Source organism: Poecilia latipinna, unplaced genomic scaffold (assembly GCF_001443285.1).
Source record: "Poecilia latipinna isolate Pla-1442-1.1 unplaced genomic scaffold, P_latipinna-1.0 Scaffold768, whole genome shotgun sequence".
In the NCBI taxonomy this organism is placed as follows: domain Eukaryota; kingdom Metazoa; phylum Chordata; class Actinopteri; order Cyprinodontiformes; family Poeciliidae; genus Poecilia; species Poecilia latipinna.
Window position 1 is genome coordinate 187,999 of NW_015113384.1, and position 27,130 is coordinate 215,128.

The following is a 27,130-nucleotide window of genomic DNA, read 5'->3' on the forward strand; positions in this document are numbered from 1 at the left end:
TACAGTAACGAAGTACTTGTACTTCGTTACTTCCCACCACTGTTTGCATATTGGTGTTCACTGATTTTAAAAAGCTCTGAATTTTCTTTGAAATCTTATGATCAGTTGGTCATTAATCGGGGCTGACTTAATCGGAATCCAATTGGGTAAATCTCTAGTATAAATATGCTTCCCAAATGAGCAGTTGAGGATTAACAAGAGACAAGACAGTAAAGGAACTTGTACTTGGTGCAAAAGTTTACTTCACTGTGTTCATTTTAAGGTACTTCTTTTCTTGCACAGTGCTCAGTAACATGTGGAGGAGGCGTTCAAGTCAGGACAGTGCAGTGTCAGATCCAGGAAAAGCCTGCTGTTGGCTGTGTCCACCATCTCCGACCCTCATCGTCTCAGGCCTGCAACACGAACTTCTGCCCACAACCAGAGAAGAAAGGTACTGAAGCCTTAATTTATTAATCTTCCCTAAAATGTGACAGAAACATTGAACAATTTGTTTTCTTGTGCTTTTCCACAGATCTGGCTTGTAGGGATTACTTCAACTGGTGCTACCTGGTGCCTCAACACGGAGTCTGCAACCACAAGTTCTATGGCAAGCAGTGCTGCTACTCCTGTTCAAATTCCAACCTATAACCATTCAAAGCGACTGTCGGTGGTACATATGTAGCTGAATAGTCAACTGACTATATTGATGCCCATGCATGAAAAGATACGTTTTTGTCAGAAGCATGTGGCGAGCACTGAAAAAGGTTTAAACACGCAAAAGAAATGTCGTGGCTTTGGTTCTGTCTGTGATGCCGGACATCTGAATGACCTGATTCTGACAGAAAGACTGGGATGCATTGGAGAACAGAATTCTGAGCAGGAAATATTAAGATGCAAGCTAACAGGATGGTTCCTACCTAGAAGAGTCACCATCCCCTGGACAAAAAGCGACAAGATGAGGTTTTAAACACTGCAAGGCGTCAACAAGTGTTATGGAGTCTTTCTTTATTGACTTGGAAAATGCACATGGTCTTATGAGGGGGGAAAAAAGGATGCTTCAAAGATGCATTTACAATTAAAAATTTAGCCAAATACTGACATAGAAAAATATCCGGCGAAAAGTTAGAATTTCTGGAGTCAAGTACCAAACGTCATACATTAGAGAGCTACTTTGAAAGAAGACATATCTGTGTGAACTGGCCTTCATACTTAGTGGTGCTACAAGTTGTCACTTTGATTTCACAGAAACAGTGATATCCTTAGGATTCAGGAAAGAATTGTGTTACATGTGTACAGTATTGTTTGTTTTATTTATTTGCTTTACAATACAGCGTTGCTGAAAGACTGTATTATTAAGCTCTATACACACTCTTTCACAATACCTAAAGCCGTGTACTTTCATGCGTTTTGTCACATACTGACCAAACAACAACTTTTAGCCTTTCATTATATCCTAACTTGTGTTTAACATAAACAACTAAGTTCAAACTTCAACGGTAGCTTTGTTGGCATATTATTTAAACTGTCTTGCGACATTTGATATGTCTTAAATATGGCACAGCAATGCATTACATGTCATTATGGTCTACTAGCAATTAGGCAATAATTAATGATCCGGCTGTCTGACCTTGTGCATTTAAAATGAAATAACATCAACAGTTGTGTGCCATAACATGAGGTCTGATGTCATCCTGTTTAGCTGAAAGTGGGATTGAATGTATTCCTACAGGGAGTATAAACTTTGAATCTCTAAGTGGATAGATGCAATGCGGAGAAAAACTCAGGAGAGAAATGTGAGCTTTTAGTTATATTTCTTTGGCTTATGTTTTAAACACAGCAGGGTGCTGTCACCTTGCCCTCATAATGGGTTGAAGTTTTTGTCTGTTTTTATCTTCGTCCCAGGGGGCTAGACTGTTGCTTTGTACTTCATAGTTTAATACTCTGCTTTTACCAGTTGGTTTCGACAATTGTATTTTAAGTTTGTGAAAAAATAAATAAATAAACATGTTCTAACTCTCTGTTTGTCTCTTTAATTTTGAATTCCTGCAATTCACTGTATTTGTTCTCTGCGGCGCATGTTGAACACATTAAAACCCCATGTGTTATCTCGTTTTGCTTTGAAATACATAAATTACATGCACACGTTCAGTTGATATTTTTTCCTCCATGGTCGTCTTTTTTTGATCAGCTGATGAACAGCATACTTGACTTTAAATGCAGTTTTGAGTCATTTTCCTACTCTGATTTTTGTCTCTTGAGATTTTAATCAGCAGTGTATGTTTAATATAATACGTCCTGCTATTGCTTTAGGCTGACAGTGTGAGACACAGTGCGCTGACTGATTGGGATCTTCCAAAATCATACAAAGCTTTAGAAATACAATGCCATTGGTTCTGTGACATTTTTATTTTAAAAATATATTTTCTGGTTGCACTGGTCTAAGCCTCTTGATGGGACTCAAACAATGTGATGCTGGGGAAGAAACTTCCATACCAGAGTTTGTGTTCCTCAGCAAACCCCGAAACCAGGACAGTCCTAACGCTTAGATCTAGTTTTCAGCGTGGAGGCTTGCAGACGTCCAAGCCAGGACTCTGACTAGCAGTGATGCCAGTGTGGTTTTGGGAATTTCAGCACCTATGACATATTGTGTCTGGAGTGGACCCTGCTCTTTCCTCATTTCAGCTCTAGTCAGAGAAACGCAGACAGTTAAAACAAAATAGATGAAGAGCGAGGGAGGAAGAGAAGTAGGAGATGACAGAATGTAGAAAGAAACAGTGGAAGGGGTAGATGGTGATGTCATAGATGAAGATGAATTAACCAGGAGGAGGCAACCTATGCACTAAAAGAGACATTTTCATGTGTTAATCTGCTAAATTGTCTTTAATGAAAAAAGAACGGTTTTATTTAAAATTTGCTGACAGAGCAACACAACTCTCCAAAGCGTATACTCTGGCTAGCATGGCTATCGCTATTAAAACGGTTATCTCCAAATGCATTCCCTAGGGATGCTCAGTTGTAGCTATGGTTGTCCTGTCCCACATGTTTAAAATGTTTATTTGCTTGACCATTATTACTTTGAATAAATTGGTCATGTTAATGCAATCATCTCCGTCCTAGAAAATATAGATTAATTGAACAACCTCAGACTTTCAAAAGGCCAAAAGTCCTAAATTCATCATATTCCATGTCAGATATATTGAAAGCCTAAAGGGACAAAACTGAGCATCTCTGGATTATTATGTTTAGCCTTTCTGTTATCTGCTAAAACAAGTCTCCTCTATACTGTAACCTGAAGGAAACACAGACGTGTGTGGACGTGTCATAGAAAAAGCGGTATCGTTTAATTAGCTCTGTGCTGCTTCCACCGGCTTCATCTTTAAATACCTTATTGGTTCTGAAAGCAGCTAACTTTGAGGTTTAGCTGGTGGGGTTATCACACTGTTGTTTCCATCATGCACTCACTGATCGGAAAAGTGCCAATTTTACCTGAGTCGTCCGATTCTTTCAGCTGGTAATTTGTAGGAGAACTACAAATTACTTTTTCACCCTTAGTTAAATATCACTTCTGTAATTCCTTAACCTTTTTGAAAGTATTTCTTGTGACTCTTCTTATGCAGAAACTGTTATTTTCATAGTCAGCCAAAAGTAAGAAAAATAAAAACCAAACCACCCAAAAAAGAAAGAGATGATAAGGCTGAAGCATGTGTGTTTACTAAGAGATAGTAGTCAGATAAAGGCTTCCTGTAGGTAACAAAGCTGACAGATACCAATCAGGCCACATTCAAAATGTTACCTCACTCATGTCAGGCAGCACAACAGATTATCTGTGAGAGACAGACGGGAAGATAGGAAGCTTACACAGCACTCACCTTTCCACTTGAAAGAAGCCGGACTATCTCTAACAGCATCTGTTTGGAGAGAGAGGTGGCTCTTTAGCCTTCAGGCTACACTCAGAAGGTTCATCTGAAGTTACAGGCTTATTATCATTCCATCAGGATGCACCTACAGCAAACCTGACAAACCTTCTACTCAAAACTTTTAGCGGAAAAAGCAACAGCAGGTAGAAAAGACAATGTGTCCCTATATTTCTAAAACACAATTAACTCACATCCTAAACGATTTTGTGAAGTATTGGAAAATCTTAGTCTCAAAGGCAAAACTGCGGTAATACCAATTTCTTTTTGCAATAGGTCACTACCCTATCCAGAAAGTTTGGGATTTTTCCATGCTAATACCCCTACAGTGATTGCATAGTATCAATGAAAAACAACACATCGCTCCATATGGCCAGGTTACAAAGACATGACTCACTTTCACAGACAATGCAGGTCTTGAAATTTTCTCCACATTACCTACGTGAGTTGCACGTGGAAACAAAAATGTTAGATTCACTTAATCTGGCTAGTCTGCTTTAGGCTTAGCAATATGCTCTAATTTTAATATTTGCATTATTATGAGAAGCTGATATCAAAACCCCAGGGACAGATGTTGATAAAATCAGCCTTTTGTACCGTCCTTTGAAAACTGTTACCAGAACAGAAATTGAGGTGTCTTTTGTTTTCTTCATGCAACGTCTCCCATCTGTTCTTCCCTAAGGTACCACTCTGCAGTATTTATAACATTAAGAACATGTCTCCCAGACAGTTTGCTGCTGTAGAGTACATCTAAATCAAATACTGTGGGAAATGTCTGGACCGGATTTTAAAAACCAAAAAAAAAAAAAAAAGACTAGGGATCATGAATCAAAGTGCCTTTTGTCTTTGTGGGAAGGAAAAATTATGCAAAATAAGAATGCCATAGACCTTATATTATAGTTGTTTAGTAACTGGAAATTACCTTCAGCTAGGCTTGTTTGCACATCTAAACACAAAGTGTTAGTCTTTCATTATACTTCCATGCAATAATAGATCCTGTGTGTTTAAAAAGAGAGGTTGAGAGTTGGAGAAGGGTGTAAGTGATGCAATATCACCCTCTAATGGCAAAACAACACATTTCAAATCAAAGGAACAATACATGGAACAAAATATGACTGGTATTTAGAAATGATCATGTAGACTAGAGTTTGCATATAAACCAGAAGGCAACATATAGGTGGCTTGATTCTAATTTTTATGAAGCGTAAGGTTGGGGGAACACAGAAGGCTGTATTTTCTGAGAAGACTAAGGAGTGCCAATCTTTGAGTAAAACTGTTGTTCTTCTGTCACCGCCCCACCACAGTTTCCTCAACCAGAGCATCCTTTTGGGATTTGGTAGCAGCTCTATAGACAAAGAACAAGACTGAACAAAGAGTTGTCTTATAAGTCTGCTGCCTGTAGAAGACATGCCACATTTTTTTCTACCATGCTCACAATATTTTCAGCATGTATCCCTCTGGTGGATGCTTAATGTCACAATAGTCCAAAACTTTTTTGTCCCAGAGTCACCTTCAAAATGAAATTTGAACTAAAAAAAAACAATCTGCTGTAATCACAGGGTAAAACAGTTCTTTATGCATGTTCTAGTACAGACTTTAGAACACATTGAGAACGTTCTGACAGAACTTGTGAAGGAGCATAAAAATGTCTGTTTTTCAATTTTATCAGTACTCTTTGCTATCCTGGACCCTATTTTAGCTCGTTTTATTTTATCTAATGTCATAAACGCAACACACAGTGTGGAAACAATAAAATTATTCCCTGACCGGGAATCGAACCCGGGCCGCGGCGGTGAGAGCGCCGAATCCTAACCACTAGACCACCAGGGACAGTTCTTGAACATGTTCTGTCGATATATTTGTCAGGTTAACTAGATCACGTCTGGCACAACTTCTGTTTTGTAGAATATTATTCGGCAGCATCTCTTTCAAGTCAGCCTGACATGAAAAAAGTCAACCATCATTGTCGAATACTGCATAGTAAACACAACCCGCAACTACATGTTCTTTATTTCGCTCTCATATTTTCTCATTCCAGTAAAACAATAATAAATAAAGCATTAGCTGACATGTTTTTCGAATGTATACCAGCACCACAGAGAGATGTATTATTTCACTGAAGAATACCGTTTGATACCAACATACTCTCCGCTGTTTCAATATAAACAGTTAATCTCTTTTTTAATCACTATGTCAAGTTTAAGCGCAGCAAATTATAAATCACACGGTAAAATGAAACTTTAATGCGACCCCTACAGGGTACATGTTGAGTCGCAATCGTATCTTGTAGAGTCTTTCGCCACAACAAACTGCCTGAATCAAAATACTATGGCATAAAACAAATCTTAAACTTAGAACTAACACAAAAAAACGTTAAACCTATTTACGGATGCTATTGTTGTTTTTATACAATATAAAGGAAGAATATACATCATAGAGAGGAAAATTAAGCCACAAATTTTACAGGCGTTTTCCGAAGCTCCTCTTCCTTGCAGGGTCCGAACTGGGGCCTTGATCAACGTGGGAGACGCGAAAACGTGAAGTTGTTTTGATGCCGTTTGGAATATGTGACGCTGAGCGTTGACTCTTTGATTGGAAGTCTCTTTATTAAGTATATTGTGCGACGTAGTGGAATTAATTGTCCTGTCATGATGCCAGGAGAAAGTCAGTCCAACACGGCAGCAATAGCCGCGGATGCGACAGTTGGAAGTTGTCAGAACTGCTCTGTTTTGCACCAGGTTAGTCTTGGTTTCTTAGACAGGAAAGACTCTTTAAAGACTCTCTAGATTAACCACGTTAACAGTCTCAAATCTGAATTTAGCATGTTGATGATTACACATACTTACACCTCTATATTTTTTGTGTGTCCCTTATTTTGTTGAGCAGAGCCTAACGGAGTACGTCGCATCATTTCTTGCTCTGAAACAGAAAATAGCAGCTACGGAGTGAGTATCTGCTTCAAGATGAGTTGTCATGGTGACATTTCCTAACACAGCCAAACGCAAATAAATTCGCTTTCTACAGGAGCCGAGTTAAAAGTTTTAAAAGATAGACTAAGCTTATCGTGACTAAATTGTTTCTATCTATTGTTATTGTTGTTGTTGTTGTTCTTGTTATTACATATGTTTCATTGCTTTCATAATTATAGCCATAAAATAGACTTAAGGGGGCAAAAAGAGTCCATTTTGTTATTTCACTCAGCTAATGCAGATAGTTTTACTTTGCCAGTCTACGAGCAGCACTACTCATAAGAAAATGTGGCACAAACTGCTTTGGAGAAGCCTAAGGTAATACAAGAATTAAAACAAACCAGCCCACTTCACCACCTGATTGCACACAAACAACATACACACACTCTCATTGAATCCATAGCATTTACGGAAAAGACAGTCTTACCAAAGCTATAAATGAAATTAAAAAAAAAAAAAAAAAAACTGAAATAAAATGAAATGTGAATAAACCACAGAAAGAAAATATTAAGTTGAATTAAACAATTAAGACCAATAAAGTTTAAACAACAATGAATAAATACAATAGTGTTACCTAACATCTCAGAAGTAAAATAAACAATTATGAACTTAAAAGCAGACAAAAATCAAAACTTTTAAAACAAAAATGTAGAATGAAAGCATTCAAAAGAAATAATAGTAAAAAGCAGCTTTTACTATAACTTATTTCATTGTTTCCTTAAATTTTATAAAAGCTTCCTTTTTTTTTTCATTACATATTAATGTTTGCAGTGACTCCATCAGGCTTCGAAAGCAACTGGAGGAACTGCAGATGCGGTTGTTTACACTGGAGAAAAAGACAGCAGATTATGAATCCGTACAGGCCGAACTGGAAGAGAAGACGGTAGATCTTATCTCTCCTCAAAAAAATAAAGAAAATAGTTTTCCTTAAATTAATCTGCCTTTTGCTTCTAATGTACAAAACTTAACTCACTTATATATTTTTTTATTTTTATAGGGTGCACTTAAGGCCTATGAACAGCTGTCTGAAGAGATGGACAAATTAAAGCAGGAAAAGAGCAACATGTTGGCAGAGTAAGTAACCGTTTTGGGTGCAGTTCCAATTCTCCTACCCTTTGAAATTTTCCATATTGTGTCATGTGGCATACACAAACTGGATTGTATTTAACTGGGGTTGTATCTGGTTGATCACAAAGTAGTATTTGCTTCCATTCATTTGGGTGGAATGTCAGACTTGTAATTTGTAAATTTGGGAGCGTTAAGTGCAGCTAAAAGGGAGTTTGACTAGGACTAAAAATAAACTCACTCTACAGTTTTTATAATTTCAGTTTATTGCAAAAAAAAAAAACTGAATTCTCATGTCATATTTATGCATTATTTTCTTCTGGTCTGTCACATAACATCCTAATAAAATAGAATATGAGCAAAGGGGTCCAACAACTATTTTGACATATTGTTAGGGAGTACGGATAAAAGGGTCTCCATTATGGTGGAAAAACTCACTGTAACTCTTTTTATTTCTTAGGAATGAGACGCTTAGAGATGAGCTGAAATGTTTGAAAGGTAAATTGCTGTTATTTTCAGTAAACTCTTCTAAGATTTTAACACTATGCTAAGTATTTTTTATGTGTGTGTGTTGAACTCTTAGATTTAACAGAAACACAGAGTCTTGAAAATGCACGTGTGAAAAGAGAGAAAGCAGCTGTTGAAAATGATTTATTAAAAACTCAGGTAAAACATAAACAAACATCAAAAATTCATGGTTATTTTATTGACCAAAACATTAATCTCCTCAATATCTTTGTAAACTTTTGTTTGTTTGTTTTTTTTTTGTTTTGTTTTTTTCAAATCAGGCATCTTTAAAGGAATCTCAGGAACAAGCAAAGAAGGTTGATAAATTGACAAAGGAGAATGCCATCATGACAAACATGTAAGAGTTCAGTTTGTTTTGTTACTGAAGAACAACTATTTCCATGCTACTCACACTTGGTGTGTATTTTTGTTGTCATGGGTAATGGTTATGCAATGTTCTTTTCTGATCAACAGGAAGGATAGAATGGAAAACAAAGTTAGAGTGCTCGAAGGTGAGTTTTAGACATTAGTATTTTCTGACATGAGCTGAAACTTTATCTGATGAGTCTGTTGGTTTGAGACGGCTTGTTTTTTTTGTGTGTGTGTGTGTTTTCTTGGGTGGGTTCTTAATTCTACTTCTTCTAAACTTATTTCAGACTCGATTTGCAAACAGAACTATCAAATATCTCAACTGACCAATGAGAAGATTCTGCTCGAAAGGAACATTAGTGACCTCCAGGTACAGTGAAAGCACTAAAGGAAACTGCAGACTTGGGGACAAGTGGGGGGGGGCAAGTAGTCAAACTGAGTGTTTGTCTTTAAACATTTTTTGCAGGTGAGACTGATAAAACTGGAAAGAGAAAGATGTAAAGGTACAGAATGCATAAGCTTTTTTTTTAATTCTTAATTTGTGGTGGCGTTTCAATTTTACTGTTTATTGAGAATTAAGAAGCAAAACAAATGTATCATAGTGTTTGCTTAATGTTCACTTGTAAAGTAAATAAATATCAAACAAAAACATTGTAAATAATCTAATTGTGTCTTTAAAAAAAAACAGATTATAGGAGCTCTACAACTCAAACAAGAGCAGCACCAAAAGTTGACAAAGGTATGGTGACGGCTCTTTTTATGATGATTCATTTGATTTGCACCACGAGTAAGCCTAAAACCAAAATTAATTTGTCTTTGTAAAAAATCTCTCTACGTACCTTACAGGAAAGTTGCGGCTGCTGCTGCAGAGTGTATGGGAATGTGTGGATCCAGAGCACGAACAATCGTCAAACATATCCATGTCACCAGGTGAGGTCATCATTAACACCTCTTCTGCACTTGCATGATAAAAGAGAAATGCACATCTTTTTATGTTCTCACAGTCATGTTTGCCTTTTATGTTAGAGTTTGGTCACAGGCGGACCCTTCCTCCTTCGCCACAAACCAAACTGCAGGCGAATGAAAGGCGAATGTCAGCCTCTGCTTCTGAGACCATCAGGGAATCGACCGTTCTTCATGTCGAGACCAAATCTGCTCTCACAAAGTTGAGACCTTGTGCTCGGGTGCAGGACACGTGCAGGCACCAAGCATCTACCCACCACTCGAATCAAGACAACACACTGAAAAAGAGCAACGAGTCACCCAAGAAAAATAAACATAATGAGTCGTCTCCCATCAAAGGCAACCTTTGTGTATCTATTGATGAGATAATGGATTTTTTTAAACCACTGCCAGCCTGCATATCTCCGCTTTCAGAATCGGTGAGAAGTTTTTTTTTTTTTTTTTTTTTTTTTTTTTTTGGGGGAGGGGGGGTTAAGCTATGTGAAGCTTCTTCTACTAACTGAAGTCACCCTTTTTGTATGCAGTCACCTATTAAATAATGTTTTTATACACATAAAGTTTATTTAACTGCTATACTTTTGCTTCTATCTTTCAGGACACCAGTGTAGAAGATGCTGAGATGGATGGTGAGGAAAAGACTGACAGCCCTGAACTTTCTGAGGATGTTCAACTTCCTAAACAAGATCAGCCTTCAAGCTCTAAAGCATCACCACTACATCTCAACAGTCCAAAATCTCTGTCACTTTACAAAAAAGATAACGTGGACATCCAGGATCACATTTCAGATAAAAAAGGCAATGGACACTGTGGGTTGGGGGGTGGTGCTGAACTGAATGAAAGCGCAGATAAACCTCATAAGAACAACAGTTCTCTAAAAAACATGTCCCCACCCGAACTGCTACAGTCTTTATTATTACGTAGTAATGTTTCAGAAGAAGCTCTCCCATTACCAGATGAAGATATGGAGCATTCCCATAATGAAAATCCCAACAATCAAAGTGCAGATATCTGTGATACTGGAACGGCTTTTGAAAGGGCAAAAGAAGACAAGTCGGATACTGCTACAAAGATGGATGTAGCTGTGAGTCCAGGTGACATTCCTGATGTCACAACAGTTGCTTCTTATGGGGAAAGAGATGCAACTGCAAACTCTGGAGAAGCAGAAAATGAACAATGTGTTGCCCAATTTAAAAGCAAAGAATCTTTGGAAGACACCAGTGTCACAGACAACCAAAAAGGTCATGTGGATTCTTGTCAGGACAGTGCAAATCTCACTGCCTCAGGGGCTCTCTGCAAAGACTCAGAAATGCCAGAGGAATCCCCACCAAGCAGCAGTGACAGCATGAGTTGTGGCTTGAATAAAATCCTTGAAGAGGGAATGGAAGTAGATGCTGGAGTCCACTGCTCTGGGGAGAACGAAGGGAATGCAGTGCAAGTTCCTAGAGACGTTGATGTGACGGCTTCACCCTCGGACCTGAATGCCCGTGACAAACCTTTGTCTCCTAAAGAGTCTCCGGTTTTGAACAGAGAAGTTGAGGGGTCCCGTCCTGACCCGGAACACGAAGAAGCAAATTCTACAGCTCTGTCGCCAAAGGATTTTGACAAAGAGGAAGCAAAAAGTACCAGTTCACCTGATACTGCTTCTTCATTGTCCCCAGAAAAAATAACTGTTGACTGTAAATCTTTGGAAGACAAAAGGCATTCTGTTTGTAGACAGTTAAATCCTTCATGTCGGTTATCTCAAGTAAAACTGCTTCCAGTGGAAACTGACCCAATCACGGAAAAAGCTAAGGCCAAAGAGGAAGTTGCAAAGAACAATCTACTCACCTCAGAAAAGGAAATTGTCAACCAACTTCACTCTGATCCTGCTACTTCATACCATGAGATTTCTTCTGCCACAAAAGAACAAAACCAGATCTTGGAGACGTTTACACCAGTCCATGAACAGCCAGATTTAGATACAAATGCTGAGGAAAATGTTACACCAGTGGGCAGTCCAACAGCAACTCAAACACCAGAGTCCATCAGCCATCTTCTCTTGGAAATGGGTCCTCCACTTCCCCCTGTCCTGACCCCTGTAACAACACCTCCTAAAGGAGTAAAGCCAATCAACCCAAGCCACACAATTGGAAAACTTTCATTCCCTTCACCGATGGATAGCTCTGCTTCTACCACTCCAGTGAAATTCCTTTCAACACCCAACAGTCAGCAGCTCAGCTGTTCTTCCTTGACCAGTCCAACCCATCCAAATGGAGTCCCCTCGTCACCGCTCCAGTTTAGCTCAGCCACTCCAAAACATGCGTTGCCAGTTCCTGGTCGCTTGCCTGCCAAAGCAGTTAATTCTTCCCCTTCGTCTTCGACCAGTCCACTTCAAGAAAACTCCATGAGCATTCTAAATACCATGGACCTCGGTTCCTCTGCCTGTACCTGGACTCTTAACATTTTGAAAGGTAATGTCAATCTTAGCATGTGTTCATCAGAGAATGGAGTATTACCCAAAACAACGGACAATCAGAGATCAGGCTTCAAAACCATCAGCTCCGCTTCCACAGCCTTCACAAAAACAGAGACCAGGGGAGAAAAAAGACCTGCCGGCGATTCGTCCCAGTCCAAAAACAGTAAATTCCCAAAGCTTGACAGCAGTTCTGCTGATGTTACTGACAAACAGGAGTCTTCCTTCTCTTTACACGGTGGCAGTGAGGCAGCCTCTTCCAGTACTGTGGCAAAAGATCAGAAGAAAAGCAATACCGCATCTCCATGCATAGAATTTGAAGAACCAGCTGAGCAGGATCTTATTGTTGACTATTTAAACAAAATTAAAAAACAATGCTTCGATTTGCTGCCAGTTGTCCAGAGTCACCTTTATGTTGGTAATCTGCCCAAAAAGCCTATCCTGAGAGACGAGGAGAAAGAGGTCATCTCTGACATATGCAGATGTAGCTTGGTGAGTATACCCGTTAATTGGTTGACTTTGGCTACGCCTGGGATGCAGACTATTTCTTAAATGCTCTGTTCCTGTTCATTTTTGACCAAAGAGGTGCCGCAGTTTTAGGAAATCCTTGATTAATCAACAAAATTAAATTAGGGTTCATAGCAAACAAGCTGCAACATGCAGTGAGTTTACACTGTTTCATGTAGAGCAAATTTAAACTCTCCTTGGATGATATTAATAATGTCTATTTCCATTTTGTTGGTATTTTTTGTTAGGTTTTCTGCAGGGGAAGGATGTTGGTCATATAGTATTTGTTTGGTCGTGTGCTAGTGATACAGCAGAGGATTGTGGCGTGTTTTAATTGAAGCAGAGAAGCAAAGTCAGCTGTTGGGTCATTTTCTCAAGGTGCGAAAAGCATAGAGAAATATGCAAGTTTAATATTGGTAAAAATCAGTGATAAGCCACAACTACAATATTAATATTGAATATCTGTATCGGAGTAAATGTTCATGTTGGTACGTCCCTACCACTTATAGTGTTTTGTCTCACCTCTTTAGCTGAATTCATCTTTTCACTCCTCGATTCAACACAATTTTACTTATTTTATTTTCTAAAAGATAAAAACCTTATTCATATATTTTTAAAAAAAATTAATACATTAGTTTCATCGTCCTTGATATGCCCAATAAAAACCTAATATATAGGGTAGCAGTACTTCAGTTTTCGAGTGTCTGGCAGAGAACACAGAGAAGACTCCGAACGATGCACGCTCTTTTCGATGTTACAAATGGAGATCGCACTTCCTGTTTGACCTTGCTGCTGTCGCTAGTCTAGTAGTGGAGCAAACAGGCGATACATTGTATGAGCAGGCGGATAAGTTCCCCTGAATGGCTACAACGGCAGATTCAGGGATTTCTCAAACATGCATAAAAGAATCAGCAACACTCCAGGTGTGTTTTATATGAGGGAATAACTCTTATAAAGTGATATAAATACAACAAAAATTAACTCTACATAACACTGCCCCTTTAACAAAGAAAGATATTGTTCTTATGAAAATTTTAAATGTTGTCTTTCCTCTCACCAGCTCCAGGTAGATGAAATGATTGTGGCCATATTGACCAAACTAAAGACTGAAAAGAATGCCCTTTGTCTAAACTACTTACAAGCCCTCTGTCGAGTCTACATAGGCATCTGTAGACAGAAGAAGTACTGGGAGAAGGCTCGTATTCTAGCCTACAGCATTCTTGTTGAAGGTGGGCAGTTTTTTTTTTCCCCCTTACAGACACCTAATATTCATATTTGTTTACTTCCACTTTAAAACACAATTAGGTTTAAATTATCTAACATATAAATGAGTCCTAAAATCTTTTTTCCTTGTCTTTTTATATCTAACTTTCAAATTTTGTGATGATTTATTTTATGCTGTTTTACCTTTTCAGATTTCCCAGATTCGGCAAAACTGGTCTTGTTTATGGTGACGACATGGCCCAATGTTCTGACACACAGCAGCTTACTGTGCCAGGCCATTCATTCTGTTACCCAACTGAAAGCACCAGAAGGGCTTCTTGGCTGCCTGTCAGCTTTCCTCGGTTGGGAAAAGGTATACTGCTAAAATTACTTTATGCAATTGGGTTCTTTTGCAAACAAGTTTAAAATCCTGTACGTGATCAAATAAAAACTCAGTAACCAATTATTTTAGAATTAACCCATGCTCCATTTATTATTAATCAAAGGCAAACCTCAACAAGAGGGTTTTTAGTGGCTTCAATTAGTACAGGAGCCTCACTCTGTATTCAACTACATTTCTGTTAAAAACATCAGTTATGAGGCTCAGCGATGGCATCATTAGTTGTCTGATGTTAGAGAATACGAATCTTCTGTGATTTAATGAAACCATGTCTCCCCTTCTGTCATCAACACAGAATCCTCCTTGTGACCTTGACCAGCTGATCCTTAGAACTCTGACAGAACTCCGTTCAGGAAACAATCAGTCTTTTTCGAAGCATGTCCACCATGGAGAAGACCTTGGAGCTGGAGCCTGGGAACAAATCTTCACACTGTACCTCCTGTGTTCACACAAAAAGTGGAAATGGACCTATGAACACATCCTGGGGTATACTCTTAGAATTAGAGTTTACTTTTAAAATTTGTTTATTTCAGTGGCTAAAGTCATAAAGAAAAAAAAAATATATATACGTCATTACACACAAGTGAAATATTTTCGAGATCTGTTATCATTTTGATGTTTATGGCTGACGGCTAATGAAAACTTCCAAGTTTCATTTCTCTGAATATTACAATTTTACAACAAAAAAAAAACATTGAAATTAGAATTTAATAGGGGACAGTTATGTTGTAATGTTATAGCATACAAAATCATGGACGATTGGGCTACCCCCATCACATGTCAATATGCTCTTGGGTGAGGTATGTAACCCAAAGATGTGTTTCTTTGTATCAGTATATGAATATGTAAGTGTTGTGAATGCAGTTTGGTGAATATGACTAGCGTAAAGCGCTAGGAGTGGGTGCTATGAGTAGAAAAGCCCCAAAGCATTTAATCTAGTTACATTGTTTTTTAAAATATTGGGTTTCTTTAGTTGTTGACAAAAATCACAAAAGTAAATAAATACTTGACATGAGAATACATTTTTCAAGATATTCTTATTTATGGGTGTTGTTGTTCATTTTATTTTGTCAGCAAAGAGTTGTGGCCGTTAATGAACGCCTGGGTTCTACAGCCAAGAGATCAGCAAGAACCAGTTCGAGATGAGACTGTTGCTACCGTACTTCGACTCATAGGTCTGTGGTTTGCTTCTTTGCTTGTATATTAATGTCAACTTGACCTAATGTTTAAAATGGATTATGACTAGACAGAGGAGAGTCTGATTACATTTGTGTTTAAACAGGACGGCTCGGTCAGCTGGGCCTTAAAGAAGGTTCTGTTTCCTCTTTGGTCACTGTGGCCAATATCATCAACACATTTGGAAGGCATGGACAAGCTGAAGGTATGGGGCTTCAGCGAAAACTAACAAATTTTGTTCAGCTGTAGTAACATAGCCAGACAGACCAAAAACATTAAGAGAAACAGTTTACGAAAGATTCTCAGAAGTGTTCTAATCACGCAATATCGTTTTCCTGCAGGGGTCCCTTGGACGGTCCAGTTAGCAGCTATTTACTGCATCTATGAGCTGTCTCCCTGCAATCCCAAACAAGCCCTGGATGCTTTGGCTGAGTGGAGAGGCGAGGCTCCACAGAACGTCCCTCCTGCTGTCACAAGTTGCATTCATCAAATAGCATATATTTGTAGAAATGTCAGGAGCTGAAAATGTACTAAACCACATCGACCATCAATTCTGTATGTAACTATTTTTAAGACAAGACAAATACCTCAATATTGATTTACAGCCTGCATCCTTAATATAGCTGTTTACTTTGTAAGCAGGAGTGGCGACTAAAAGGTGTGTGTTCTTTGTAATGCTACAGGGTGTATTGAACTCCATCTTAATACTTTTGTCCACATTTAAAGAAGATTGTTTCAAATAATTTCAGACTTTAGAAATGTTGTCTATTTTTAAATTGCATTTAAATTTGTAAGTCTTTGGAGTAAATATTTTCTTTTATGGAGAGTCTAAAAAGTTTTATTTCCTAAAGTTTAGCCTTACATCCTGCAAAACACACTAGAACTACATATAGTAGAACTATTTGACATTGCACAATTTTCAGATAACAAAGTACGGTATAAAACTTTATAATATGTACAGTGTGCTAATCTGTGAAGCTGGTGTATATTAATTAGAAATATTGAATGTCTTGTTTTGCAAAGTAAATGTTTTGTACAGTTTTCTTCAAATGCTTTTATTTTTTTCTTATTAAAATGAACACATCTTGTATAAATTGATGTTTTTGCTGGAGTTTCTAATTAGTATGTTCTTGATGTACTTTTTATGTTTGACCCTTCCAGCCATGCCCTCAAATAATGGGAGGAAAAATACAGTTTTGTATTTTGCAAGGATTTTGGTGTTTTATGACTTTAAGCATTAAGTAACAAGCTACATGTTGTTTTAAAGAACCAATGGAGGATAGAGAACCAACAATCCTAACAAACCTTTTTAGAGGCCCATAGACTGACTACACCACTCAAGAAGTAGAAATATGGAAAAATTATTTGACAAAATAGATAAAACCCCTACCCGTGTGATGTTTCATTTCTTACTGTTTATTTTTGTCCGATACAGCAATTAAATGAATTTTGTGGTGGTACTCTAATTTTAAATATGATCAAACCATAGATGTAGATAACAGTGTAGATAATTCAGCCTAAAAGTTTTTTAATGAGCAGTTGGAAACTGTCCAGTATGAAATGTGGCTTTCCTTCGTTGTTTATTGGAGGTTTATGTTGTGGATGTAAACTCCGAATTTGACGCTTAACGTTTACAGAAAAACGAAACTTGCTCTCCAGCAAAGCAGCTGCAAAGCAAAGAGTTCTAAATACATTTCTGAAAAGCAGTTGCGATGTCATCTGGTGAGTTTTGGACAAAACTCTTATCAATGAAGTAACATTTAAAAATGTGCCTATTGTGAATTATTATGATTGAGCTTTGATAAAGGGTAGGACTGCGAAGTCGGCTGCACATTCGGTATGTTGCTTACAGACTTGTATCTAGGTTTTATAAGTCTATGTTAACACACTAAGCTCATGCAACCGCCTGTATTTGTCACATAGAAAACGGGTTTGTTTCCGGTTTTGACTGCCAAAATAAGTACTAAATAAATAAATAAATAAATTGCTTAGAAGTAACCTTATTGTTAATGTATTTTCTTATGCATATTTTGTAGTTTACTATTATGTATTATTATTATCAATGTTATTTTAGTGGTACAACAATGTGCGCCTTTGTAAAGAGAAGCTTTAATAGTCTAACTTCCGGTATTTCCGGTTTCATCTGTCTAACTTGACACTTCCTCCAGCGTAGAGGGGGTGTGTTCAAAGATTTAAATCCCTCACAGATGAGCGGTTGGTGAACCGTAGTGGTGTTGCTTGCGCCATATTGCCTGCCTTTTAAGGGGAGAGGAGTTTGGCCGAGCCGCTTGGCAAACCAAACCAGTCTCCAGACATGAAGCTTTTTGGAAAAATCTTGTAAAACGGTACCGCATGAGTTTTTTTTCGTGTCCTAGAGTGTTAAGTGTCAAATTGCGAAGTTGCTTGCATTGGTTATTTCTCTGTTTCTGTGTGGACGGTTCTCGGTAAGCTCGAGTCCAATGGATCCCAGGACCCTTTGGATTCAACCGGAGCAGAAGGGACCGGCCAATTCCCTATGGATGCAGATTTGGGAGACCTCGCAGGCATTCGGAGCAAATTCCGGCCTCGACAACCAACCTCACCACCAGCGCAACTTTGCGGTACAAAATGCAAACTTGGACTCTTACGTCGAGAGCTGCAGGCATGTAGTGCCGACACCCGGGACTGTGTTTGGTAAACTGCCGCGGGCAAACGGCGGCGGCGGCGGCGGAGAGAGGGGAAGTGTCCGGAGGAAGGGCTCCTTGTCACCGTCCTCCTCCTCTCTGGACTCGGAGGCCGACAGCTCCTCTCCCCACGGTTCCTCGCTTCAGATTGACTGTCTGAGCGCGGCGGACGAGGCCGAGCAGTTTTTGCACTACGGTGAGCGGAAGGTGAACGAGAACAGCCTCCGACAGCCTTTTCACGCTTTTCAGCAACATTGTCGCAGCATGCAACAGCCCGGCGGCCACACCCCCACAGGGATGAAGAACCATCCAGGGAGCAAGCAGCACCACTATCAATCACATCCACCCGGCCGCAGGAGGCAGCTGAACAGGGCCAACACTTTCCACGACTTCAACCCGCTCCTCTCCTACGGCTTCAATGGCCACTACGTAGACTCTTCCTATAGCCTGTGGAAAACCCGGCGCTACAGCCCGGGCATTAATGGGTGAGAGAACATAATGGTTTATCATCATCATCATCAGCTGCCGTATTAATGAATACGGAACACGTTGTCTCCTTTTTCATGTGAGCATTTTAACGTGTTTAAATTGAGTTTTGTCCCCTTTTTTCAGTTTACACGAGGAAATAATGGACTTCTTCAACTTCATGTCCCCAAGACCCGAGGAGGAGGCCATGAGAAGGGATGTAGTGAACAGAATAGAAAGTGTCATCAAGGATTTGTGGCCTACAGCTCGGGTGAGTGGGACGGGGAGAGTGTAGCACAGTTGAATACTGGAAGTTTCTCTGGTGAATCCTGCTTTGATTCGTCCGTTTGGGAGGCATATCACGCTGAAATGCTCTACAAAATTATCTGGTTAATCACCAAAAAGTAGTGCTGTTCACATCCTAAGCAAATGACATGGCTCCCATTTTTAACCTGTTCTCTTCAACGTTTCAACGGGAACCTCATTTATCCACAAGTCTCAAATGATTTTAAAACCATTGCCACTGAATTATCTTTTCTCTAGCACTGTCTGGATTTCCAGCCATTCTTATAAGCCTGAATATTCTCCACACTCTAGCCTTGTTCAAGTGCTCAGAAATTGATAGGTTTCAAGACTGGCATATTTTATTAAAGTGATGCACCTGCCAACTGCCTGGAAGTCTTTGCATGAAAAAAAAATCAAGTTTTGACAGCTTTGTCTATATTGAAAATGATTTAAATGTATTAGAATTTAAACCCGGTTTGTATGGTTTCATCTCTCTGCAGGTGCAAATTTTTGGCAGCTTCAGCACAGGTCTATATCTTCCTACAAGGTATTTTTTTTGTTCGTCTCTGCATCTCTGAATAAATATTGTTTTTGTGTTTTCAATTTTATTTATTTTATTTATTTTTTTTGGGAAGTGGGACATCACAAAATCCTGATATACCAAAAGTAGTGTTATTTATTTTTGCTTGTTTCACTTTGGTCTGCATGGAAGCAGAAAGTTGACTTTTGATATTTGTTATACAATATAGTTTTCCACAGTGGTGGTGGAGATATGAAATGAGACAGATGATATGCATTTTGTGCAGTTGTTTGCTTTGAAGCACCATAAGGTCTGTGTATCATATCTACCTCGGGTATAGCTAAACCTGTAGGTAGTTGATGTTTGCATGTTTTATCCTCCTCAGTGACATTGACCTTGTGGTGTTTGGGAAGTGGGATCATCCCCCGCTTCAGGATCTCGAACAAGCTCTTAAAAAACACAATGTGGCCGGCAATTATCCTATCAAAGTCCTTGACAAAGCTACGGTGAGTAGTCTAAAGATTTTCTTAACATATTTTACTAAAAAAAACCTTTAAGTGAGTTTATTCAGATTTTTTTTTTAATGATTTCATTGTGTAATTCTTGATCTCAGGTTCCAATTATTAAACTCACTGATCATGAGACCAAGGTCAAAGTGGACATCAGCTTTAATGTGGAGACTGCAGTGAAAGCAGCACAGTTGATCAAAAGCTACCTTAAGGTCAGTTTCAGGTACTTTGTATTTTTAAAGGGGCCATTATGAATGTTTGGATTTGTAACTCTTCCTTTTGGTTTTGTAGAAATACACAGTTCTTCCACCCTTGATCTTCGTTCTGAAGCAGTTTCTCTTGCAAAGGGATCTGAACGAAGTCTTTACTGGAGGCATCAGCTCATACAGCCTTATACTAATGGCCATCAGCTTCCTGCAGGTGCGCAAACACACATGCAGTATTCATGATACAAAAAATGTGCCTTTCCATTGTGACATGCCAACAATGACTTGCTGTTTTTGTGAAGTTGTATAATCTGTTGAGGGGAAAATGTCATACTATTAAAAATGTAATATAAAAAAAAAAAAAGATGTCAAAGAAAGTGAGCTCAAGGCTCCATGGCATATAGAAGATTAAGCTCCGGAGTTGTTTATCTCAATAACCACCCAAAAAGATGGTGATGGGGGTGCCCTATTGTGAATGCTGTGGCCTACACAGAGTGGTTTTTATATGGTCTGTGTCCGGTAAGGTTGAGTAAGTAAGGATAAATGTTGCCTGCTTTGGACACTGATCAGCCCAGTACCTTACCTAGTGATTTAAAATAAAATGCTCCTTTGAGGTTCCAGTTTGCTTGAAAATTGCCACAGTGGAAAATGATCTGTTGTGACAAAGCTCCTAATAAAAATGACATATTAATTTGCAAACATAACCCAGCTGGGCTACTTTCCGCTCAAGTTCTGACCAGCATTGGAAGGAGACGTGGCAGCATTTAAAGCAAATGTGTCAACAGAGCACTTTCTTGGTAAGAGTCGACAGTCGCTTTTAGTATTTGAGATGTTTTCAGGGCAGACTAGCTGAATAATTAGTTGAATACTCAAATGCGTGTAGTTTCTTTGGATTACACATACATTTTGATGATATCTATTTTATTATTTTTGAAAGATTATGCTGGAGAAATTTAAGGCTCTTGGAAGAAACTTCTCACCTGAAGCATCAGATGCCTTCTTCTCGGCGTCACTGTAGGCTCACACTGGTGTGCCCCAGTCAAGTTAATTTGTGAAAGGCAGAGGCAGCTTAAATATGAGCTTTCATTTTGTCATGGAATTAAGTTAAAATACATTTTAGACATTTCACGATACGATTTCCTGAATCAAAGTTGTTCAGCAGGGATAATGAAAATTGCAACAAAAACAAGATTTTTTTTTTAATTTTTTTTCCCCCCAAGCACATGAGCTCAAATTTGTGAGGTTTCTTTTCTACTTTTAACTGTTATTGTTATCCTGTCAACTAGTTACATCCTCGGATTGACACGCGGCGCACCAACATTAACCTGGGCATCCTGCTGATTGAGTTCTTTGAGCTCTATGGTCGTGACTTCAACTACATGAAAACAGGCATCCGAGTGAAGAATGGAGGAGCCTACCTGTCCAAGGAGGAGATGCTGAAAACGATGGACCATGGAAACCGGCCTTCCATGCTCTGCATAGAAGATCCTGTGCAGCCAGGTCAGAATTGGACAGAAAAAGTGTAATTAACTGCAGTGTTGAAATTAGACTTATAGTTGGACAGAATCAACCCTGTGAAAGTGTTATCAGTGCAATCAGATTGAAGGTGGAATTAATATCCACAACTAAATGAACATCAGTTCTGTGATCATTTGCAGGGTGATTCAGTTACAAAAAGCTGAAAATTAAGTATTTGAGATTCATCTTTAGAGTATTGGGAGTTGAACATTTGCAGCTTACCATTTTGATTCCGAACTTATTTTAACCATTTAGTTTCTTTTTGAAATCCTTCTGATTGAATCCTTTATTTAAAAAGTGCTGCTTGAACGCTGAAAAAGTGCTTGGACACGTTTTAAGCTGCTTAAAAGTGCTTAATGGCCTTTATTCAAGTGACAGCCATTAAATGAATGTCCTTCACTTAAATCCTACTTGTATTCAGATTTATGTTGTCTTACTGATGCATAGCTGACCTCCCTGTTCCGATCGTCACAGGGAACGACGTTGGCAGGAGTTCATACGGAGTCCTGCAAGTCAAGCAGGTCTTTGATTTTGCATATATGGTCTTGAGCCACGGTGTTTCTCCTCTGTATGCATACCCAAACAAAGAGTACGACAGGTTGGTGAACTGCATTTGAATACCAATGTCTCTACATCGGGGGTGTCAAACTCCAGTCCTCAAGGCCCGGTGTCCTGCAACTTTTAAATGTGCCTCTGCTGCACCACACCTGAATAGAATAATTAGGTTGTTAGCAAGGCTCTGGAAACTTTTCTACACAAGGAGGTAATTGAGCCATTTCATTCCAGTGTTTTGTATCTGTAGCACATCTAAATACTGCAGGACTGGACTTTGACACCTGTGCATCTACATGGTTTAGTGTGTGGGAGTAACCTGCCCTTTCTTATATTTTTGGGGTTGCTGCAGCACCTTAGGACGGATTGTTAAAGTTAGCCCAGAGGTGCTGTCCTACAGGGAATGGATAATCCAGAAGTGGAGAGTCAAACAAAGTGCCACGCTGGAAAACAATGGTAAGTATGTGTTCTACTTTGGATTGCTTTTATGTTCTGTTTGGAAAATTTAATGTTATTATTGTAAGATGACATTTTTGTTGGACTGCACAAGTTGCCTGGTCATAACGAACGTCTCTTAACTAGATGATTTTGTGCTGCTGCTTCTTTCTTTTTTTTTTTTTTTTTTTTTTTAAGATTTGGAGACCTGTGAGCAGGAGCTGGCCAGAATGATGCTGATTGAGGATCAAAGAGACTCCCCCTCTCCTCTGAGCTCAGACTCCCTTTCACCTTCTCCCGTGTTTCCTCCCAGCCCTCAACACCATTCTTCGTCTTCCTCAGCGTGCTCACTTTCATCTTCTTCCTCTGGGAGCGACATTGTAAGGCCGCAGTATCCATTTATGTTATTTGACGAAATGTAATGCTAGCTCCACTTTTTATATATTGGAATATTGTCACTAAGTTGACATGGTTTAGTAATTCAATACAGAAATTGAAACTCGGATTTATTTCAAATGCTCATTTCTGTAAAGTGATTAAAGCTTACGTCTAATGAAAACATGCAAGTCAGGTAAAAGCTGAAATGTTAATTCTTAAAATAATACAGTTTTAATCCTGAAATGTAAAACTACATTCATGTAGTGAACAGTATTTTCAGTGGGTGCTTGGTCCAGACTCCTTTTTGCACAAACTTCTGCTGCAAAGCAGTTTGGCATGAAGGTGATCAGGTAGGGCCTTTCTTGTTGGCACTACCTCTTGGTTCCAGTTTAACCTTTAGAAAACACTTATGTGATTGCACTTATTGATCTCCCAACAAAATGCACACTATACCTGCACCTGAAAAGAGGACATTGAGCCACTGAGCGATGGGTTTGTCTGTACATTTTTCTCCTTGACCCAAGTTAGACATCTCTCTACTTCAGAAATGACTCAACAAAAAGACTACTGTAGAGAAGTTGTAGCCTATAAGTTGGGCACATCTGTTTGTGGTAGCTATTGAAGTACTGAGACCTGCCACAGTTCACACATTGGGAATCTTTTCCACACTTTTGAACTCCCCCACAGATAATCTTGGAGTCTGGAGGTTATACAATGGCGGTAACACTTCTGTTTAAAACCCCACTTTATTTCCTAAAATAATATCCCGATTTTCAGAGGACAATAGGTTTTCATGAGTTTTAAGCCATGATCATCAAACTGAACAGAAATGTGTGCTTAAAACTGAGTAACTATAAGAAATCTGAGTTTCACTTTTTAAATTGGGTTACTAATAATGTTGTTCAAATAAATTGAGAAACACTCATAGATGGCGCCTTCCATTTCACCTTTTTTGAGCCTCGACGCTTTCTGTTTTTCTGTCTTTCATTAGGAGTCCGACTCTCCAAAAAGTAGCAACAGTTCTATCCAGCTCCACCCTCTGACCTTGGCTTCAATCCATTCAGTGATCCAGGTAGCTGCTGACCTGGGGGCCACGCATCCAGCGAGCTTTTTGCATTCTTCTCACCCCGCAACTCATATTCAAATGCCTTTCCCGGAAAACCTCACCATCCCTCCTTCCAATTGCCAGTTCTACCACGAGAACCCTCCTTCCATTGGCGTTGTGCACCGTCACACGACGCACGCCGCACAATACCCCCAACAGACTAAGCCACCAAGCCCTCTCCTCGCCCACCTCCACCACTCTCAGATGGGTGGGCCGCTGCGCCACCCGTACTCCCAGAGATCCTACTCCCAAGGCTCAATAGAGCCTCACAAGTTTGGCTCAAAGCACAACCAAACTGGCAACATCCAATGCCATAATATCTCTCAAGGCAACTTCAGTCTGCAGCACAGGCTGGTTCACCAAACTCACAACGTGGTGTCATGCTTCAGGAACCAGCACCAGTACAACCGCAACACGTGGCGACGCAGGAAGAAAGACATGCTCCCAGCTCTGAATCAGAGCCAATGATGGAAGTCAGTCGTAGCACATATTCTGCTGTGGAAGGGTCTCCAAAAGCGCATCTGCACTTGGCCTACAATTCACAAGTTGGTATGAGGCGTGTACCCCATTGCTTGCTAGGACGATGCAGAAGAACAACAGGAAAAACTCTTAAGGTCTTAACCATGCTCATGTTGATCCATCAGTCTGAACACAGTGGTCCTCCCACCAGCATAAACTCAGTTAATGAATTGGTGATCAGCCTACTGGGCCTGCCTCACTGGCCTCATCTCCAGATTACAGAGCTGTTAAGTATTTAGTGTCCATGCAATTTGAACATCATGTGCCATAGTGCTGTTGTGGTTCATTTAAGCCTGACACTCCTTGAACTTTTTGGTTTTTATTGAGCCTTTTTTTATTTATCATTAGGTTTTGGTCTTCTGAATGCGTCTCCCTCTTTAGCTCCAATGCTTATTCGGAGCTCTTAAAAGTTTGGCCTCTCTTCTAGAAATTGTACTCTGGACCGAAGCAAAGCACTACACTTTCCTTCTACCTATGCAGCGCAATGCTGACAATGTTTTTTGACGCGATGGCACAAAACGGACATTGTCTCAAGTGCTTATACACTGTGAAGACTGGTTTGAATGTACACTTTTTTGTGAGTGGGTATGTCGGTCATAAACTTTTTTTTTTTTAGACCCACCTGGATTTTTAAAGTGTTTTTTGTTTTCACATTGGTACCATCAATACTGCAGACTTTGCCACCTTATGTTTTTGTTGCAACAATGTGCAATATTTACGAGATTTTATTTCACTTTTTTTTTTACCTTCGTTGATGTGTGCAATAGATTGATTCAAGGGCCTAGACAAAGCAAGTGTGTTTGTGTGTATGAGAGACCTTCCTGTAAAAGGAGATGGTACGGTATAACGTTAGACATGTGCCAAAAACCCTTGACTCAACATTTACCCTCTTGAATTTTTCCACATTATCACTTGAATTTTACCAACTGCCTGTCAAAAAATGTTTTTGTTTTTATTTTAAGCCCCAGTACTATTTAGCAGAGCTCAAAACCATCTTCAGCCATGTTTGTCTCATGACATTTCAGAAGTAGTTGGTGCTATTTTATACCAGCAAAGTGCTTGTTTTCTGCCTTATGAATGCTCTGATTCTGTTAAAGCAGCAGGTTAACTGCCTTCTTAACTGACCAAATGTTGTTGTTTTTTTTCCCCCCCTTCCTCCCCCGTGTGAAGCCAGAGCTTTTTGTATACGTTTCATTAAGCACTGCCAGGGTTATCGAGGTGCAAGCTCAGTGAGCAGACTACTATTGCTGTTGGTAAATGTCACTATTGCCATCATGTTTTTTTTTTTTTTTTTTCCTGGTAAGTAAATTTGCGAAATAGTTGTAGGTCTTAATATTTTATATTTTACAGTTTACACATCGTTTACTGAAATAAGGAAGTTTTTTAGTGAAATTTGAGAACTTGTTTTGAAAGTCATATGTGCCTCCTGTGTATCAAACCAACATGCTTTTCTTAATATTATTCCTTGGTTTTCAACGCTGCTTTTCAAACTATTATCTGGGCTATTACCACATTGCATCACACCAAATCCCCAGATCTCTGTATGATGGTTATAATGTGTAAACAACTTGCATAACTTTTGCATAACTTTTTTTTAAATGCAAGTTTTCTATTTTTTTAATAAACATTTTTTTAAAAAGCTATAATTTGAGTGAAGTTAGAATTTCTTTTTATCTGACCAGTGTTCGTTGCTTAATTTTACATTTAAAGAGCAGCAATGATTTGCTGTTGAAGAGTTTACATCATTGCATTAGACTAACATGTCAAAATGAAAGCTGGGTGACTGGTACCATTTGTACACAAATATCCAATGTGTAGCAGTAATTGTTTTTTTTCTTTCACTGGGACAGCTGCAGTAAACCATTTCCAGTTGGTAAACTGAATGGAAGTTTATGCAAAGTCCTTAAGACTGATGGAAGTGCAAGGTTGTTTGTGTGAGTATGTATGAACTTTCTTACTGCACTTGACTTTCTGGATAAAGTTGAAACATTGTTGCAATGTGCAGGTGCCAGATTTCACAACTGACAAATGCATGATGCCAGTTTGTGTTCAACTTGGTGTTTTTGGTTGAAATTTCTAAAAGTAGAAGAAAGCATAAAAGTAGGTTATAAAACTTTGTAGGTATATGTAGCCAACTACACATTTCCAAATAGTGTTATTAGAAGAACAAATGAATGTGAAACAATATTCTTAAAAATAATTTCAATAATTCCAGTTATCTACTTGTATCTTTGAAAATCTGCATTGTCATGGGTCCTGAGAAGCTGTGCTTTCAATTGTAATACCTCGTTATTACTGAGGGGGGCACTAGTGGAGCGTGGTCTGCTGCAACGGAATCAAATCGACGCCAGGATCCAGCAAATATGACAAAAAGGAAATATTATGCGCAAAACGCATTCACTAAAAAAAAAAAAAAAAAAAAAAAAAACCAAGGGGGGTTTTTTGGTTAAAACCTTTTTTGGGGGGGGGGG

The 27,130-nt window shown here is 39.0% G+C and overlaps 3 protein-coding genes and 1 non-coding gene across 5 annotated transcripts in view; 3 read left to right on the forward strand and 1 right to left on the reverse strand.

The window, feature by feature from the left end:
• Positions 1 to 1,996, forward strand: part of adamts16 (ADAM metallopeptidase with thrombospondin type 1 motif, 16) — a 55,243-nt gene extending 53,247 nt beyond the window's left edge. Inside the window, exons 23-24 of the mRNA XM_015046173.1 lie at positions 283 to 430; positions 512 to 1,996. Coding sequence (XP_014901659.1) covers positions 283 to 430; positions 512 to 627 — 264 coding nt within the window. The 3' untranslated portion in view covers positions 628 to 1,996. The remainder of the gene's footprint in view (positions 1 to 282; positions 431 to 511) is intronic.
• A 3,655-nt stretch (positions 1,997 to 5,651) lies between these two features.
• trnae-cuc (transfer RNA glutamic acid (anticodon CUC)) lies at positions 5,652 to 5,723 on the reverse strand. The gene has a single exon. It is a non-coding gene; the product is annotated as a tRNA-Glu (tRNA).
• Positions 5,724 to 6,385: 662 nt separating this feature from the next.
• ice1 (KIAA0947-like (H. sapiens)) lies at positions 6,386 to 16,713 on the forward strand. Its single transcript, XM_015046174.1, has 20 exons — positions 6,386 to 6,631; positions 6,780 to 6,838; positions 7,634 to 7,745; positions 7,860 to 7,936; positions 8,388 to 8,425; positions 8,511 to 8,593; positions 8,716 to 8,792; positions 8,909 to 8,946; positions 9,091 to 9,173; positions 9,270 to 9,306; positions 9,492 to 9,542; positions 9,650 to 9,733; positions 9,830 to 10,185; positions 10,362 to 12,710; positions 13,786 to 13,954; positions 14,141 to 14,301; positions 14,624 to 14,814; positions 15,403 to 15,503; positions 15,611 to 15,709; positions 15,846 to 16,713. Exons 1-20 carry the CDS (start codon positions 6,542 to 6,544, stop codon positions 16,025 to 16,027), a joined length of 4,437 nt encoding a protein of 1,478 aa, XP_014901660.1. The 5' UTR covers positions 6,386 to 6,541; the 3' UTR covers positions 16,028 to 16,713.
• A 994-nt stretch (positions 16,714 to 17,707) lies between these two features.
• LOC106955793 (non-canonical poly(A) RNA polymerase PAPD7-like) lies at positions 17,708 to 26,302 on the forward strand. Of its 2 annotated transcripts, XM_015046176.1 has the most exons (12): positions 17,708 to 18,652; positions 18,780 to 18,903; positions 19,418 to 19,464; positions 19,823 to 19,943; positions 20,051 to 20,158; positions 20,238 to 20,366; positions 21,439 to 21,652; positions 22,145 to 22,268; positions 22,575 to 22,678; positions 22,856 to 23,037; positions 24,027 to 24,137; positions 24,225 to 26,302. In XM_015046176.1, exons 1-12 carry the CDS (start codon positions 17,964 to 17,966, stop codon positions 24,606 to 24,608), a joined length of 2,337 nt encoding a protein of 778 aa, XP_014901662.1. In that variant the 5' UTR covers positions 17,708 to 17,963; the 3' UTR covers positions 24,609 to 26,302. The 2 variants fall into 2 exon arrangements, with proteins under 2 accessions (XP_014901662.1, XP_014901661.1); XM_015046175.1 differs by having other exon boundaries at positions 17,709 to 18,652; positions 24,027 to 26,302.
• The last annotated feature ends 828 nt before the right edge of the window (positions 26,303 to 27,130 follow it).